The following is an 18,552-nucleotide window of genomic DNA, read 5'->3' on the forward strand; positions in this document are numbered from 1 at the left end:
CCACTGTGCACAACAAATTGTTGTAATAAAAAAACAAGAAAAAATAAATAAAATACATGAATTATAAAAATAATAAATGACGTCAAACAGTAAGCCACAAAAAAAAGAAATATATAAAATTTAAAGAAAGAATAACACAGAGCATCAGAAAGTGGTTCCGGATAACGGGCGCAAAACCCAACCCCAAGCAGTTTAATTTTATATATAAAAAAAGGCCAGAACTTAAAGCTTCGGAGAAAAATTAATACCGTCATGGGGTATTACCACATTTTGATTCGCTTTATTTGGGCTTTCGTAAATTTGAAAAAAATACCTAGATGACATATTTTCATAGGAAATTTATTTCTCCACACCTTTGTAAAACACCGTTTTCTCTATTTGAATGAGAAAAGCACTTTTCAAGCTATTTTAGAAAAAAAAAACACTCAAGAGACTGCAAATCGTTTGACCAAAGCAAACAACAAGCGTCGACACATGATATTGACGTTTCTTTTTGCCGTGAGACATTAGAAATTGTTTCGGTTTTTCTTAATTTTTGCTCCATGTCTTTTGTTACTTTTTACCCCAAGTAGTCATTTTTAATAAAAGAATTTCTGCAGAAAAGAGTATTAAAAAATGTTAAAAATAGCGGCTTCGTATTAAAAAAATCCAAATCATTTAGGAAATATTCACTAGTTATTGCATCAATTTAAAAAAAAAATAAATAGGTAAAATTTGATATCTGCTGTATATTTCAAAAACAGGGCTAAAAATTTCAATATTTTTCTTATTTTCTAAATTCCTTGTTCAAATTCTTTGAAAAAATTTAAACCGCTATCTTATTTAATCTTCGAAGGAATTTTGAAATTTTCGATTTGTGACTTTTTTGCCCCAGTCATCTCTACATTGACTTCAGCAAAAGAATTCAACTAAACTCTGGAAATAAATTAATAAAGGTTAAAGATGGTTTTACAGCCGTCTCTAATAAAACACTTTACTTACCTTTTTTGCACATTTTTCACATATTTGTACACCAAAAGAAATACGTCTTAAGAATACTTTGGTTACTCTTGTTTTGACAGTAAAACGATATACGCGCCACAAATTTTCTCATAGATCTTTTAAAAATTTAGTATGAATGATTTCTCAATATATTAAGGCAAAAATGTTTGGTATCTCCTGCAATTCAAATATTATTATAATTTAAATTACTATTTTAACATTGTTGTAGATTAAAAATGCCCTGTAACTCTTTGGCAAGCATGGATTAAATTTCAATAAATAAATATCTGAATTTAATTTGGTTTTGCGAAAATATAAATAAATAGCTTTTGTTATTACTAGGGGAACTGCATTAAATTTTGAATAGTTCAAAATATCGGACACTTTGACGGAAATATCGTACATTGCAACTAAAAGTTGGTAAATGTTAAGAATTTATCTTCGAATTTAAAAAAAAACAAGTTTTTATTTCAAATATTTTCTATTACGTTTATTAATAGTTCTGGAAGAGGTAGACTTCGAGAACTTAACGTTCAATATAGAGCACATGGTGGACTTTCTCCAAGACAAAATGTCTTATATAAGTTAATTACCAAACAATATTCCTAAAAAGAAATTAACAAAATATTTCAAATTGCAATTAAGGTATGACAGTACAGAGTCAGTATATATTAGTAACCTGTTAGAAATTTGCCTTTAGCTAAGATTGTGTAATTATTTTATCCTCAAATAGAGTGAAATTAATTAAAATCACTTTTTTACCGACCAGAACTTTGACAAAAAACCTCTCTTCAATATAGGGTAAGTGTGCCAAATTTCGGCATAGTTGCATGCAAGCGCCAAAGTTTTAAGTTAGAAATGTAATATTATTAATACAAATTGATTTTTTTTATTTCTTCTTCTTAAGGAGTGTTGCTTAGAACCTTGTAGACAGTTTATCGTCTTTATTTACTCTAAAATCATTCTTAATACATTTTAAAATGAATAAAAATGTAGACAAAGTTTTGGTGTCCTATTTCTGCCACCTTCATTCTCATAGTTCCTTGCCCTTCGGGAATTCCTTCAATGTATTTTTCACGTCTTCTCGTTTATCAAAGCTACATTTTTTGTTATTCTTTTGCATTGTATAATCTCTAGAGTATGCAAAAACTAAAAATTCATGAAAATTCAAGGAACAAAAAAGGTGGCCGGAATTGCAAGCTGGCCGGAATTTGGCACACTTACCCTATGTATTTAATGATTAACTAAATGCCAATCCATGCACAGCCTTACACCTTTAACTTCTCAAAACTATTGAAGCTAATTTAATATCCCGTAAAAGCAGGAAGAAAGTAAAGACGTTACGATGATCTGGGTTATAAAGTGTTTAATAATAAAGTTGCTACGGCGAAAAATTAACTTATATTCTGTCCCAAATTTAATTCAACACAAAACAGACAAAAGCTTTACACAATTAATTCCGGTTAACTGGCAGCCAAACAGTGGGGCTTGCAAATGCGGTATGGGATCTCGTGTACGCGCGCTATTTACCACCCATCCCAAACCCATTCCCCACAGTTCTCCCATATACGCCACCGATTTGCCACCCCCTGGGCTTGAGCGCTTTTCCGTCGACACGATTTTTCCCACCCCGAAAGCGCACCACGCGCTTTAGGGCGCCAAAAGCTCATCGAGGCAGCACATGGTGGTGTCGTTGGAAGCTCGGCAGCCGCCGAATCGGCAAAAAGGGGGGACCGGCTCCCCTTCTGGCGGCTTTGTAGTTGTAGCAGCGTGGAGCTTTTCCTCCACCAAGACTCATGCGTGCTGTGCTATGTAAAAGAGCATTGTAACCCTCGTGGTGTAAGCAATGTGTACCAAACGCTTGTATTCCTTTTATACATATTTACATGGAGGGAGAGAGAGATTTGTTGTTTATTTTTATGCAAATGAAATAGAGACACCAGTTGATTCTGCCTCGGATGATGTGTGGCACTGCTATATTCATTTTGACGACTTAGCACGTGTGCTATGTTGTACATCACATCCATATAATACCGCTCCCAAATTCTACAACACTACATGAATGTGGAGCAGTATTTCATTCACGAAAATGGGAATAACTTGTACAAATCCCATCGACTTTCCAACCCCAAATGTTCAACTGTTCCCCCCTTCTGAACTTGTAAGATGTTCCAGAGCCAACATTACAATAGACACAGACAAGACTATAGAAGTCAGAGAGAATCACATCTTTTTTTTTTATTCACAGAAGAACTTGATACTTCACTTAGTATCCTTTCGATTTGTTGCGGAGATGAGTCAATTTCAGTAGCTAACTCTAAGAGGGTATAGACTTTGATATACCAAAAAGGGTGAAATTGAGACTGATTTTCATCTGCATAAAAATTAACTACCCGATTATTGATATTTCATGCTCAGCTTCGAGGAAATTGAATGAAATAGGCAATTTATTATTATCTTAGTTGTAATAGGGGAAACTGGGGCTCCGAATACGGGGTAGTACTAAACAGTACGATTTTTCAATAAGTTATTAAACTCCAGAGGACGATACCTGTGTAAATTCATAGATACCATAGGGATGATTGTCCACTGAAGAAATGATTGTCGTGGTCCAAACACTGAGCGAAATCCGAAAAAGTTAAAATAACATTCCGGAAATGTTAATTTTACCCTGCAGTGTTGATCCGAAATCAATGTAAATATTACCATTTTTAGGTGCATTAGGGGTTAAAATTACCCTTTTTCACGTTAATTTGACCCTTAAAGAGGTGTAAAATTAACATTAAAAAATGTTGATATATTTTTACACCTAAAAAGTGTTAAAGTTCTGACGAAAAAAGTTAATCGCACCCTTTTTTTCTCAGTGCATAAGTATGCTTGTCCATTGAAGAAATGATTGTCGTAGTCCAAGTAGTTTAGAAATAAAAATCAGTGTTCGGTGCTACCCTATGTCCGGTGGTGCCCCAGTTTCCCCTATATTCAAAGCTTTTTATGCAAAAATTCATGTATTAATTTTTTTGAATATATCGAGAGGAAATATGAAATTTCTAGTTACAGAAACCCAAAATTTATTTGTGACCGGTTAAGCCAATGTAATATACATTTTTTTATCCACCTTGAAAATCAGCTAACATGTAAATCTTTTTAAAAAAAAAATATTTTAGTTAACATTAAATAAATTTAAAAAAAAAACTTGAAGCCCGAATTTAAAAAAACAACGTAGATTCGAATCGAAAAATTACATATTAATTAAATACAAAATTATGATAGAAAATTATTTATAACGCAAGGAATTAAAAATATCAGTTTCATATTCTTGATCGTGTTCTCTAAAGAGTTTACTTAAAAATACAATGTATTGGAATTATTGACTTGTAAACTCGTTTTAATATAACTATTTTTTGATCATTTTATAAAAAAATTATTGTAAAGAAGCCCAGATAAGTTCTAGACAAGGGGTGATTTAGTATGTGCTTTAGTGAGCTATAAAGTAACACACTTTAACTTTTAACAGCCCATGACATAGTTCATTCTCTTTGGCAGTGAACCAACTCGATTTTTCATTATTTTTAGATTTCTATATTTATGTTGTTCCGCAACAATATAAATACCTAGGTACTGCACGTATATTTCTTTATCGATAAAATAGAAAATTATAAAATATTCAAATTCTTTAGTACGAATACTTCCTCCCTTCATAATTTGAACTGACATGAAACCAATAATTAATACAAGAATGATGGTAACCAATAATTCGAGTTTATTGTTCACTCACTATAGTCATGAAAGTATTCCGCGATATAGGTTCCGCAGGTTCCCAAAAAAAAGGCTGGATTGCCCGAGTTCTCTGGAGAGATTGTATGAGTTCCCTATCGGTTCTATGAAAACTTGTTTAGGTTCTTCGACTTCCCTGAAAAATTGTATGGCTTTGTCCACGTTCTCTGAATTGTTCCATAAAAAGTATAAGTCCCCAAGTTTCCTTAGCTTTCCGAAAACTTGTTTAGGTTCTCTGCGCTTCCTGAAGAAAAATGATATGGGATTCCCAAAATCGTTAAAAAAAAAATATAGAGGTTCACCAAGCCTCCTAAATTATTTTATCAATTCTCTGAGATCACTGAAAACTTATAGGTTCCCTAGTTTAACTGAAAAATTGTATAGGTTCTACGTGCTCCCTGAAAAAAGGGATAGGTTTTCCGTCTTCCATGCGGAATGGAACGGATTCCTCGAGTTCCATGAAAACTTGAATAGGTTCCCCGGTTTTCCTGAAAAATATGTAAAGTTCTCTAGGTTCTCTGGAAATTGGAATGGGTTTCCCAAGTTCTCTGAAAAGTTGTAAAAGTTCCCCGGTCTCCTTGAAAAATTGTACAGATTCCCTGGGTTTCTTAAAAACTTGTATAGGTTTCTAAGTTTCTCTGAAAAATAGATGAGGTTCTCCAGGTTCTCTGAAAAATGGAATGGGTTCCACGAGTTCTCTGGAAAGTTGTAAAAGTTCCCCGGTGTCCTTGAAAAATTGTATAGGTTGTCTGGGTTTCTTAAAAACTTGTATAGTTTCCCTGGTTTCCCTGAAAAAATGTATGGATTCTCTGGGTTTCCTAAAAGCTTTCCCCGGTTTCTCTGAAAAATAGATAAGGTTCTCCAGGTTCTCTGAAAAATGGAATAGGTTCCACGAATTCCCTGAAAAGTTGTAAAATTTCCCCGGTCTCCTTGAAAAATTGTATGGGTTCACTACGTTCCGTTCCTTGAAAACTTGTATAGGTTCCCAGGTTTTCCTGAAAAATAGAATGGGTTCTCCAGGTTCCCTAAAATATGGAATGGGTTCCTGGAGTTCCCTGAAAAATGTATAGGTTTCCCGAAATCCTTGAAAACTTGTAAGGGTTCTACGTGTTTTCTGAAAAATGTGATAGGTTTTCCGTCTTCCCTGAGGTGTGCAACGGGTTCCTCGAGTTTCCTGAAAACTTGTATAGGTTCCCTGGTTTCCCTGAAAAAATGTATGGGTTCTCTAAGTTTCTCAAAAGCTTGTATAGGTTCCCCGGTTTCTCTGAAAAATAGATGAGGCTCTCTAGGTTCTCTGAAAAATGGAATAGGTTCCACGAGTTCCCTGGAAAGTTGTAAAAGTTCCCCGGTCTTCTTGAAAAATTGTATGGGTTCACTGGGTTCCTTGAAAACTTGTATAGGTTCCCAGGTTTCCCTGAAAAATAGAATGGCTTTTCCAGATTCTCTAAAAGTGAATTGGGTTCCACGAGTTCGCTGAAAAATGTAAAGGATTCCCTAAATCCTTAAAAACTTGCATAGATTTGCAGGGTTTCCTGAAAAAAAGTATGTCCAACGGAGTCCTTAAAAAAATAGTATGAATTTTCCGAGTTTCTTAAAAAATATATGTGATCCCCGAGTTTCTTGAAAAATTAAACAAGTTCCTTGGGATTCCCTTGTTTTCCTGGTTTTTGCGTTGTCCCCAATTATCTTGGTGATTTTTCTTATTAATTGAGATTTTTTTCTAGTACGCTATCAATATGCCTATCCAAGACCTTAACAGAATTATTTCTTAAGTAAAAATTAAAAAAAAAATGTTTTAATATATATTAGAAACGTTTCAAACATTCAACATTCCTCAATATATATTATTGATTATCTGGGCAAATGAAAATTTTGAATCGATTTAATGCCATTTGTAAATAATTTATTGGTTAATTTAAAGATCAGTAACTACCTTGCCATTACTTAATTTTGAAAATTTTATTCTAATTTTTTAGAAAGAAAGGTTCTATTCTAAACTTTATTTTACCTCCAAATTTTATGCAACTAACAGAAGTTTTTTTGTAAAATTTAAGTATTCATCTCATTGGTGTATCATTGAGCAAATCACTTTACAATGAATATTTCTCCTAAAGAATGGAAGCATTTATAAAACCATTTTTCAGGAGAATATTTTAATTTATATCAATAGCGTATCAATTTCATCACAATGCAGCTTCTGTGAAATCAATTCATGCCAGATTCATCGTATATTGGATCACTCCCCTATCCAATTTTCTTATGGTTAAAGATGAATCAAAGTGGAAAGGGTTGCAGCAAACGGGATGAGAGATTGAAGTCAGTGTTATCGTGAAAAGAAAAACATCTCACTGTGATATTTTGCACTCAACGGTGGAGAAAGTTACAAAATCTCAGTCTTCTTTCACCGTGTAAAGACGTGGTATGAAGCGTATTTGAATTACAATTAAAATTGTACAAAATGCTTAACAATTGCATCACCAATAAATTATTAATTTCCAACGGTTTTCTCGCATTGTGGCAGAAAGAATGGAACGAAAAATTGGTCGGAAAAGGGAGTGATGAGGAGTTAAGGAATAAAAGTCACAGAAAAAATAACTACATCAGTTCAATTTTAATGGTAATCACAGCTCCTGAAGGCTAGAGTTTCCTCCGCCTCAATCGCATCTCACTCCTGGGCAAATTTGCATTTAAAGGAGTCCTTTCTCCTTGCTCCGGGAACCTTGTTGTCCGACTTGTCCGGAAGTTGTGTGATTGACTGCCTGATGCAGTTGATGTGGATGAATGCCATAGAGCATGATTGAGAATCTAATTGAATTCGGATGGAAGAGTTATTTGAGCTAGGAATTACATGATTTGCCCGCGGGAGCTCATAATTCATTAAATATCAATTGTCCGATATTGTCTCTCCATACAGCCTGACCGTCTCATTTCACCGGATACACTGCTGAGACGTCGTCGGGGGAATTCCTTTGAACTGGCCACTCTGCTGTGTAGCCTCCTCCTCGGATCAGGATATAGGTCATTCGTGGTTTCAGGCTACGCGTCTCGAGAGGTGACCACAAACGACCAAACGCGAGTCTCCTGTCCGTGGTAAGTTCTCATTTCAATCCATAAACACTAACCATGTTCCAAATAACATTCGTCCCCATAATGTAATTTATTCTACTGGAAACCATTCATGTAAGATAATAGTGTTATCGATAGAAAACGTCATCAGAATTCAGAATTGCATACGAACGTATGTTTCAATATGCATGTTTTGCTTGAGTGCTTTCAATAATTCATTCATCATTATTGTCTTCCTATTGAAATTTGTGTCAATAATATTTTCAAGGAACCACAAGATATGCTATTGAGAAACTTCAAACTTTATTTCATACTAACAGCATTATGAATAATCATAAATATAATGTTATTAATAATAAAGAAATGGAGGAGCTATACTAGTCCAATTCATTGTAGAATTAGATGTAATAAAGCTCACTAAAAATAGTTCAAACATTTTTAAAGCTTCAGGTGATTTTTTGGTAACTTAAAGGAGATGCAAAGCCAGGACACTTGTATCATAAAATGGACGTAATTAATCCATTATGCGACTTTTAACCCATTTCTTACCATGGTATTATACATCATACGCAAATTAAGTGATTTTAGATTATTTATTCCTGGGCAATTTTTATCCGAATTGCTGTCGGGAATGGATTTTTAGTAACTTTAGTTCTTCAGTTACTTGGGAAAAATAGTCCTACAGAAATGAAATGAAAATACATTTTATTATTGTTTTCTTGCTTCGCGGAAGGTCATGCAAAATTTTTGCTCAAAATGGCAGACGGAAAATTCGACATCCCGTCGAATTTGTTAAAATTGGCCTCTTTCCTCTTTCCTAATTTGAATTCTAGTTTTCAATTTGTTTTCTTGGACAGTTACTCTATCTAAACCAATAGAGTTTGTAATGAATTGATGCACAGAATTTAAATTCAGTGACCGTTAAGATGTGTGTTTGACAGGGGCTCTCCGCGCCACCATAAAAGGTAATTTTTTTTCTTTTCAAAAAATTCATGTATTAATCTGTAAGAAACTAATTAACTAATCCCAAAATATGAACATTCTATCTCAAGTATTTCTGGTACATTGACTGAATGTGTTAATCACTCCAAGTCGAGCAACAGATCATCTAAAAATCCGTAAATTTAGCTAAACCCTTTCGCTTTGGTTTTTTCTAAATAAATGGGTTCAAGAAAATGTAGCATTGAGAAATTTCAGCTAATAAATTTAAATCGTAACCATTATGTGATCGGTTTTGAATCGGTTCATAACGGATAATTTATTTTTATTCAAATTTCGATTATTTTACTCCTAAACTATTTTTGGAGATCTAATGAGTGATTTACAAAATCGATTCAAATAGGTTCTGAACTGGTTATGGATCTATGGTTCAAATAAGTTATGAACCTATAAGTAATTTTTGTCCGAAAATCAATTCAATTACTCAAAGAATTATTTTGGGGATCTTTTGAGTGATTTATGAATAAGTTTGAATCGGTTGTGAACAGGTAAACGGTAAATGATGTTCAAGTGCTTTTCAGATATAGCATCTAAGTAATGAGTTCCAGAACTTTGTAAAGCCCGGGACGCTTTGCCATCCCTTTTTTAGTCATAGTATTATTAAACTATATAATTTTTTATTTTAATGATACTTTTAGTAGAAATGGCCTATATGGTCCAAATAGTTTAAAAACAAAAATAATTTTATCTGATATTATGGAATATAATATGTTACCACAAAATATGTCTTAATTATGCTGCTATTCGATTGAAAACCGAAATCACTTTTTTAGTACATGGTTATTCCTATGTGCTACTGCGCTATCGACTTTTCTTTTCGTTGGTTCTTGTCAGTCCCAGTTCTTTTCACCAAACATACGTGATATCAACCAACAGAAAGAAAAGTCGATAACTTAGAATCACGTAAGAATGTTTAGAAAAAAGATTTGCCCTTTTCATTTTTCTTTGTAATGGCACCATTTTTCATGTTTTAGAATATTATTAATTTATTTACTACAGAATATAATTTGGAGGAAGAATTTTATTTATTTTTTCTAGAACTCTGACTTATTTTTTGTCATCCTAATTAGCGGCAATGTTCAGCCTATACTGAAGAGTAAATCAGAAATTATGCAACATTTTTCTAGAATTCACTGTGCATGGAAAACCAAGTGAAACTCCTTTCTTTCTAAAGTGCTTGGTACTACCTATACTAACCCATTTTTCTTTGGTATATAGTGCAGATTAATTTTTGTCAGTAAAACGTTAAAATAGGTTTTTTTTAGTATCGATCAACTGAATTATTCTTTTGAAAAATTATTTAAATTTATACAATTATCATTTAGGATGGTTGTAAGATAAACAAAATCCTATTTTATCTTTTCTTAAACTTTTTTTATAATATGGAGAAATAGGGCACCTCTAAATTGGGAAACTTTAAAAATATAGGGGAAAATGGGGCACTTTTGAATGTGGGTAGCTTTGAAATTGGAATTTTTAACATATTTTCACTGCTCGCACTCTACGGAGACAGCAGTAAATATAATCCCTCAATTGTCTGTCTGTCCGTCTGTCCGTCTGACTGTCGCCAGCTCTAGAGGCCAAACGGTTAGAGATAGAGACTTGGGGACCGTCGGGGGACCCCCCGATAAGTCGACCCAAGGATCGTTAACTATGTTTTTTTGAGATTGTTCGAAACACGTCATGCGATTTTTTTTAAATTTTTGGATATGTTTTAGAGATTATTCAGGCGAACATTTCGTCCTTATACGAAAATAGCGTTAAATCATTCCTAATAACGGTTTTTCAAGGTTAAAAGTTAAAAAGACATTTGAGTGCGCATTTATCAAGCAAATGGAGTCATGTTTGGGGTCGTTGGAAATGTCTTGGAATTTCTGACAAAACTAAACCAGTTCCAATCGGTTTTGAATCGGTAATGAAGCGGTTCATAACCGACAAAAAATTTTTATTTGAAAATCAATCCTATTACTTTTAAAACTATTCTGGGGCATCCAGTCCAAGTAGTTTAGAAATAAGAATTAGTGTTTGGTGGTACCCCGTGTTTGGTGGTGCCCCAGTTTCCCCTAATTTCCTTGCACAAATAGATTGCGAAGCTGAATTACACTGTGAGATAGCTCAGTTCCATTTAAACATAGAAGAAAAATCCCAATTTCAAAGATGCCCCACTTTCAAAGGTAGATCATTTTCCTTCTTATTTTTCTAAGTGGAACTCTGCCCAACCAAGATATAATTTAAATCCACAAACCAGTTGCGAAGCTTACATTACAATAAGACTTGGTTCCATTTAAAAATATGAGAAAAAAGATCAATTGCAATGGTACCCCAATTCAAAAGTGCCCCATTTCCCCCTAAAATTAGTTTTCTAGTGGTTTTAAACATCTGTAAAATTAAATAGCAATAAAGAATAAAGCATTAAAAACCTAAGGTGATGTTAATGAAACTTTAAAAATTATTAACAATAATAATAATAATAATAATTTATTCTCTATTAACCATATTATTAATTCCTCACTATATAAAAAGTTCAAAACATTTACGGTAAGACTAATTAGAAGTGTTAGAGTATATCCTCGGATTACAATAGGTGTGATTATGAAAGAATCACACCTAATTGACTATCAGAATGCAGTGAAAAAATGATTTTCAAAGTCTCATGAAAACTTGTTTAAGAAAAATAGCATAAAATCAATTTTAAATCTCAAGATATGTACCTCCTACAAACGGTTACAATAAGTAGCTTAAGGTTCCATCTAAACTGTGATGTACAAATTTTCGTGTCCGGTGTAATTTTTATGGTAAAAATCACCACTAAATTTTTATTTGTCATTTAGAGGAAATTATACGGATTTCCAGGGATTTTGAGAGGTGGGATTACGAACCTAATAAGTAAGAAATTTTTTTGACATAGTTTTATAAATGATTCAGTATATGTGGATTTCAGTAAATGATCTTGAAACTTGAACTTCATTTTCCGTACGAACCTGTACAAGCTTTCCTTATAGCAATAATCCTTTTTTTATTTTTTTTATCACGATGTTATTGTTGCAAAATCAGACATTCGCACTTAAGAAAAACGTGTAATTTAAAAATGTGTAGGGGATGTTATAGTTTGTTCTAGAAGGAATATACAGGAAATTTTTTTTATTCGAAGTAAACACCTCACTTTCTATTCATTGAAATATTTATCAACCCGATACAAACATTCGTTTACAAATTATATGAAATGAAATTTTTTTTGCTGGCCAAATCCGCCCCGGTCTCCCCTAATAAGAACTTTTCTGTAATATCAAACTGTGTAATTTGAAATGAATGGCGTGAGCGTTCGTGGCGAATGGTTTCTATATATTTTATTGTATTGTATTTATTTGCCTTCATGTGTCTTGACAATAACCCCCATACCATGCGTCCACCGCTGTCACAGCGTTGGCGACCAGCCTCCTACCACAAAATTAAATATATAACACATTTTGTGTATAGTTTTTAGATAAAATTTATAGATATTTTATTATAAATGTGTAAAAGTACACATAAATTACAAATTAATGTAAATTCACAACGAATTTAAATACTTTTAAGATTTATCCAATCATATAACGCAAGGGGGCTCATATATTTTAAAGGATTAAAATATTTAACTGTATCTGAACAAGGTTTAATAGTAAAAGAAATAATTTTCCTCGAATATTTTCAGCGTGGTCCCCGATAAGAATTCCAGTGATTCATCCAAGAATGCTGAGGAGAAGCCAAAGTACCAACTGCGACCTCCTGTAGACCTCCGGAGTCAATTCCTAGTCCATATGGATGAAGTTGAGGCTCTGCGGAAGGCATCTGAGGAGGAAAATCGCCAAGAAGAAGAGCGCCAACGTATAGCTGAGCTAGAAAAATTGCCTCCGGATGAATTTACCGGAAGACGTGTCCATGCATGGGTAGCAATTCGCGACCGTGACACTGACCAGGTATTTTTTATTGAGCCATCAACAGGATTCCGAGTTGCTGAGCCTAGTACGAGTTATTATGGCATTGAGTCAGTGTGGAATCAATACAATTACTATGTCAATCGCCAAAAGCGAGAGGCCATTGCAGAGGAAACAATGAGATGGGATTTGGCAGATAGAAATGACTGGGAGCACTTTTTGATGGATGGTTACGATGAGGGTCATTTGCGGATTGAGGATGGATCAATCGCTGGTATTGTGATGGCCGAGAGACACTTGGACATGCCAATATCGTGGGTAAATCAATTGAAAATTGAGTTAGAAGCCTTTGAACAGCGCTTCCCAGCAGCAGAGAAGAGCATCAAATACAAGAGGGTCATTTACGAGAGATTTTCGCCATACCGAAAGGAAAGTGGACTGGTAAAGAGACTAACGACATACGAGACACTAAACTATGAAAATGAGATGGAACAATGGCAGTGGTTCTCCAACAGAAAGGACCTTTTGGAGATGATCAAAATTGTCCAAGAAACAGCAACTTCTGAGGAATTTTTCATCAGAGGTCGACCTGATTATCTCAAGTACATCTCAAAGCCCCTCGATGAGAAGTCAATTCAGCGGACTTATGAGTTCTACGACGCCTTCCGCATGGATTCCCTAAACCGTCTAGAGATCGATTGTAACCGCATCCGCGAATTTTACACAAATCGCGATGACTTCCTGCACTTCCGGGAGTTCACCGTTTCCGTAAATTCCAACTTCAAACAACTCGAAGCATCTCAAATTGAGGTAGGTATTGCTATCTGGTGGGTACTTGCACAGACTGTATGGGAGTGTACGAGATAAACCCTTATAATATTTTCGAAAACCTCATGCGCACAACTGTTCTCAGTGTATCGAGGAGAGATTCAAACGCAACGACAAGAAAGCAGCTCTCAATGATATTGCCACGAGAAAGTTTCGCATCTCGGAAAATCGTATCACTTTGCGTTTTCACTACGAGAAGAATTGCATTACGGCTTCCACGAGGGAATTTGTGAAGCCTGTAAAGCCCAATTATCAGGAAGAAGTAACTTTCGACGTGAGCAGTACGAAAGGATATCAAGTGAGTGAAAAATTACATTTATTTCGATTATATCGTAATTTACTAAACGTCGGATACACTGAAAAGCGTACTAAATGTGCTACTCAAATTCCAGTTAAGCGAAGGTATTTAATTCAAAATCTATCTCTTTCGAAATACAGACAACGAACCACAGAAGCTTAAATTGAAAAGAATTTCAGATTAAATTCTTGAACAAGAACAAGAAGATCTGTCATGTTTCTCGTAAGCAATTACTCACACTGAATTTTCAACAATGCAATTTCAACTCAAATCATATTCAAAATTTAAGGAATTTCCTGTTAAAATCTTCCAAAAAGAAAAAATATTTATATAGAATTCATTAATCATCAAATATTGGAATTAAAATCCATACTTTTAATCAATTATCTTTAGTGTCCAATTTTACCCTCTACGTGTACAGAATTACAAGCTGTCCAAAATTATGAGCACTTCCCCTAATTATGAACTTTCGGCTAGGATATTTTTATGTAGTTACCTTAATACCTACAAAACATATTTTATTTTTTCATATTTTTTATTTCTCAGAGAAAAACAAAAATAACACTTTCACTTAATTGACGTTTAACTTAATTCTTCATTGAACGAAAATTGATCTTATGGGACTGAAGGAAAAGTGTGCATTCCCTGCTCCCAGTGACACTAGTTCCTGGTGGCATTAGAAAGAAGATTTGTCGGAATTTCGAAATCATACGGGTAAAAAATATATAGGGGTAAATGTCCTAATTCAAAACCATTTTCAGACGCTTTAACTTTAATAGAAGATTCAACACATTAAGTTCATATTTTTTCTGAAGAGAATTACATAAATCTGCTCCATGACTCTTCTAGAATGTTTGAGAATATTACTGTTTAGTGAAAATTCGTTAGATATAATTTGAAAACTTCTTAAATACAAGAAAAATACGCGAGCGTAAAATGCTTCTATTGGAAACATATTAATCCAAATGGGTAATGTTTCATTAAGTAAAATTCACCTAAATCTACTTTATATATTCTTCTATTCTAAACCTCTGTTTAATACTTATAATATACTCTGAATTAAAGATGTAGCAATTAAATCAAAATTGGAACACTTACTTAAATTGTATATATACCTGTACTTTTAATGGAATAAATATAAATTAATAATTAATCCAAATGGGGACAAGGGAAAGTTTCTAATTGGAGACAAACAATGTAAGTGAAACCGCGACGAAAGGCTTCCAAAACCCTGTTGAGTTGCTCCTGAGTGCAGGTTTTGTTCTTATTCCTGGTCTTTTCTCCTTTCTCATCTAAAGGTGTCTACACATTGGAGCTGATTTCATCAAGAATTATTTCAAGAATTTTTTAAAGAAAAATTCATATTTTTGAAGGAATTTTTGAAGAAAAATGCCTCCACATTGGGTTTTTTATTTTCCATCAAAAATTTTTTTGACAGATTGCCATCATTTCCAAGTCTCTACCTCTTCTGACTGTTTTTCACGAAAATTTGTTATTTCACTACTGGAAAAAGTGAGAAAAGCGTTTGGTGAAGTTCCTTGGGATAGTATTTAGTGAATTTGTGAAGAAAATCTTCTAAATATTCAAGGGAATATTGTTTTTTTTTTTGAGATGTCGTTCCTGGTGGAATCCAACCCAGCCTTGAAGGAACATTTCCTGTGATTTTCGTCCAGAAATTGCCCGAAGTTAATCCATCTGTGTATTCTTGAGGTGTTCCACAGTACAGTGGCCTCGTACTCCATGGATTGCAAGATGGATGGAAAGGAGAAAATTTACGGGCACTTTGGAATCTCTGCCTTGGTTACCAATCAAAACAAGAGCTAACCAGAGCCACCGAGGAGATCTCAATGCAAACGAGAGCTGTCCGGAGCTACCAGAAGCCATCACTTGAACCCCCAGAAGAACATCAGAATGATCTTTTATATCATTCACTTTCTCAACCACTAGGAACTCTGTGGGATTGCTTCCTTTCGAGAACATCAGAACTGGATAGCCACATGCCTTCAATTCCTCATGTCAATGGAACATGGAACCCAGTAAATAAATCAGTAGTGGAATTATTTTGGAACATCCATGGAATTTTCACAGGAATATTCTTCTATTATATTAATTAAAAAAAAACTACATTTTTTACATAATAGAGATCCTTTATGTATTTTTTTTTTATTTATTAAGGGGTCCATCTGGAAGATGTTTGCCCCACCTTTATGTAATTTCTAATGATTATTTATTAAAAATTCCTACTTTTAATAACATAATGCAATGTAAAGGACTTTTAATTTAGAAGATTACGTGGATTTTTAAATATTTAGGTTTGCTTATTTTTAGTAGTAGAAAATATATCTGATGTGGGGATGTTATAATATAATACAAGCGGTTTAAAATAAATGAACTAAAAAAAATCTAGTATAATATCGACCACTCAGAATATAATCCGACTATCTCGATTTTTTTTGCAAAATTCGTTTTTTTTCGCTTTTCGGATACTCCGTGAAACCCTCTACCTTCCCTGTGAATATTATACCTGAATATAAATTATTTCCAAATTTATAGCGCTTTTTCTAAAAAAGCAAAATCTCACTCATTTTTCAATTCAGTCAGGATAAGAGCCGCATAATTCGACCGTGTGACGTCATCATTTTGCATGTCAAAAGTATTCCGGCTGATTTCACGATAATAGATATGCTATTATTTGGCTGCAAATATGTATAGTTTTCAATTTGGTAATATCTAGTTAATAACCAGTATTGTTAATAATAATTAATAACTCTTCTATAAAATTAAAAAAATGGATCAAAAACTAAAAATTGGATATTGAATACGAAATAGGCGTAAAGTGCTAGTATTTTTTATATGGAGTTTGACAGCTGTAATGGACATTTGAATGGCTTATATTTTATAAAGATCAAAGAAAATTTCACGATTTAATTCAGAATATAAATTTTGCGAATATTGCAATTATTTTTAAAATATTACTGATATCTTGATAGTTTTTTGAGGTTCTCTAGTATTGCAAGTGTTGCAAAACCTGGATAAAAGCAATAAAATGCTAATTTATTATGCATCAAACTTCTCTTTGGCGCGAGAGCTCATAACCTATTAACTTTTAAGAGGTTTTGTTGCTTGATAATTGGTTAGAAATAATAATAAGAAATATGTGAAAAAGTGAAAATAATAAAAACTAAATAATATAAGTCCTATAGGGGGTGTGGTTACCCGTCCTACTTCACTGAAACATTACCTCTTGTTTCGATAATTATATCTTTTTATTAATCAATTTTCACATGAAAGTTTTCTATATTTTCTTTCGGATAATTAGCCGTCATTCCACACTTCACTTCTTCTTCTTCTTCTTCCCCTTCCAGTTTCCCATCCTAGACACACACCAACTGATCGACATTTTCCCATCACTACAGTTCCCACAGGGTAAATTCTGTAATTGCCGTGGAATTTTCACGCTTGCGTTTGATACCTGTCAATGCCAATCGACATATCACATTTGTTCGATTCGAAAATTGAATGAATTGATTTTTTCACACTTTAAAACCCAAATTGACATTTTACTTTAATTTTAAGTGATAACACTAATGTATAGAGAATTTAATGACCTTTCGTTTAGTAGAAAAAAATAGTTGATAACTTTTTTATTATGTTAAAAATTGAAAAAATAAACTAAAAAATGGGCGTAAAATACCAAATTGGCGTAAAATGCTACCTTTTTATACGTAGTTGGCATCCGAAATGGACATTTGAATGGCTTATACTATATAACCTAAAAAATGTTAATATTTTTGAGTTTTGTCACGATTCGAAAAAATCGTAAAAAATACGTGAAAATAATAAAATAATTATTAAAAATTAAATAATATAAGACCAAGAATTGATGTAGAATGGTAATGTAAAAAAAGGTGAAAATTCACTTTTCGCTTTGTTTTACTTTTTCTTTTCTTTTTAAACTATATATGAGAATTTTAAAATTTTACAGAATAATATATAGATATAAGTTCTAAGATTCTTTCCAAATTGTTAGGAAAAAGGAAATTAAATATGTAAACAATTGCAGTAGAGTCTCGCTATAAGCCATCGCTCTATAGTCCACAATTTATCGACCGTTGATTTCAAAACACTGATTTTAAGTTAGGTTATGTTTTTTAGTACGCGACAAGCATAATTACAGTAGAGTCTCTCAAATCTGAATCTCTCAAATTCGAACGCCGGTTGGATTTAAAATGTCAATTGTAGGGTTATGTTAAAAAATTCGTATTGTGGATGATTAAAAATCATATCTCTGTGCTGTTTTCTGAATATTTATACACATTATGTGCGAATAAAATGAAAAGGAAGTATGTTACCAACTAACACTTGTGAGAAATTACGGGAATTTGATTCAAAGTGTTATTTAATCTCACATAAATTCAGTTAGTTTTAAAAATATCGTTCGAATTTGAGAGGTGAGAAATGTCAAAAATACCCCCCAATAGTTCCAATTTGAGAGACTCTACTGTATTTTAATATTTTTGGCAAACTTTATTGAGTAGTTGTGATAATTGTGATCCACAATGAAGAAAGTAAGGACAAGTACCACAATCGCAAAGAAAGTGGAAGCCGTTGAGCAATTTAAATACTAAAAGTCGTTGATAATTTTAAAAAATTACATGGACTAGTACGACTCAAGTGTCAAATCTGAAACCA

General features: G+C 33.3%; 1 protein-coding gene across 1 annotated transcript in view; it reads left to right on the forward strand.

Annotated features, from left to right (window-relative positions):
* LOC129799334 (coiled-coil domain-containing protein lobo) overlaps nucleotides 1-18,552 on the forward strand; it is a 60,993-nt gene that overhangs the window by 31,149 nt on the left and 11,292 nt on the right. Inside the window, exons 2-5 of the mRNA XM_055843142.1 lie at nucleotides 7,670-7,845; nucleotides 12,512-13,544; nucleotides 13,648-13,860; nucleotides 13,955-13,964. Coding sequence (XP_055699117.1) covers nucleotides 7,670-7,845; nucleotides 12,512-13,544; nucleotides 13,648-13,860; nucleotides 13,955-13,964 — 1,432 coding nt within the window. The remainder of the gene's footprint in view (nucleotides 1-7,669; nucleotides 7,846-12,511; nucleotides 13,545-13,647; nucleotides 13,861-13,954; nucleotides 13,965-18,552) is intronic.

Source organism: Phlebotomus papatasi, chromosome 1, assembly GCF_024763615.1.
Source record: "Phlebotomus papatasi isolate M1 chromosome 1, Ppap_2.1, whole genome shotgun sequence".
In the NCBI taxonomy this organism is placed as follows: Eukaryota; Metazoa; Arthropoda; class Insecta; order Diptera; family Psychodidae; genus Phlebotomus; species Phlebotomus papatasi.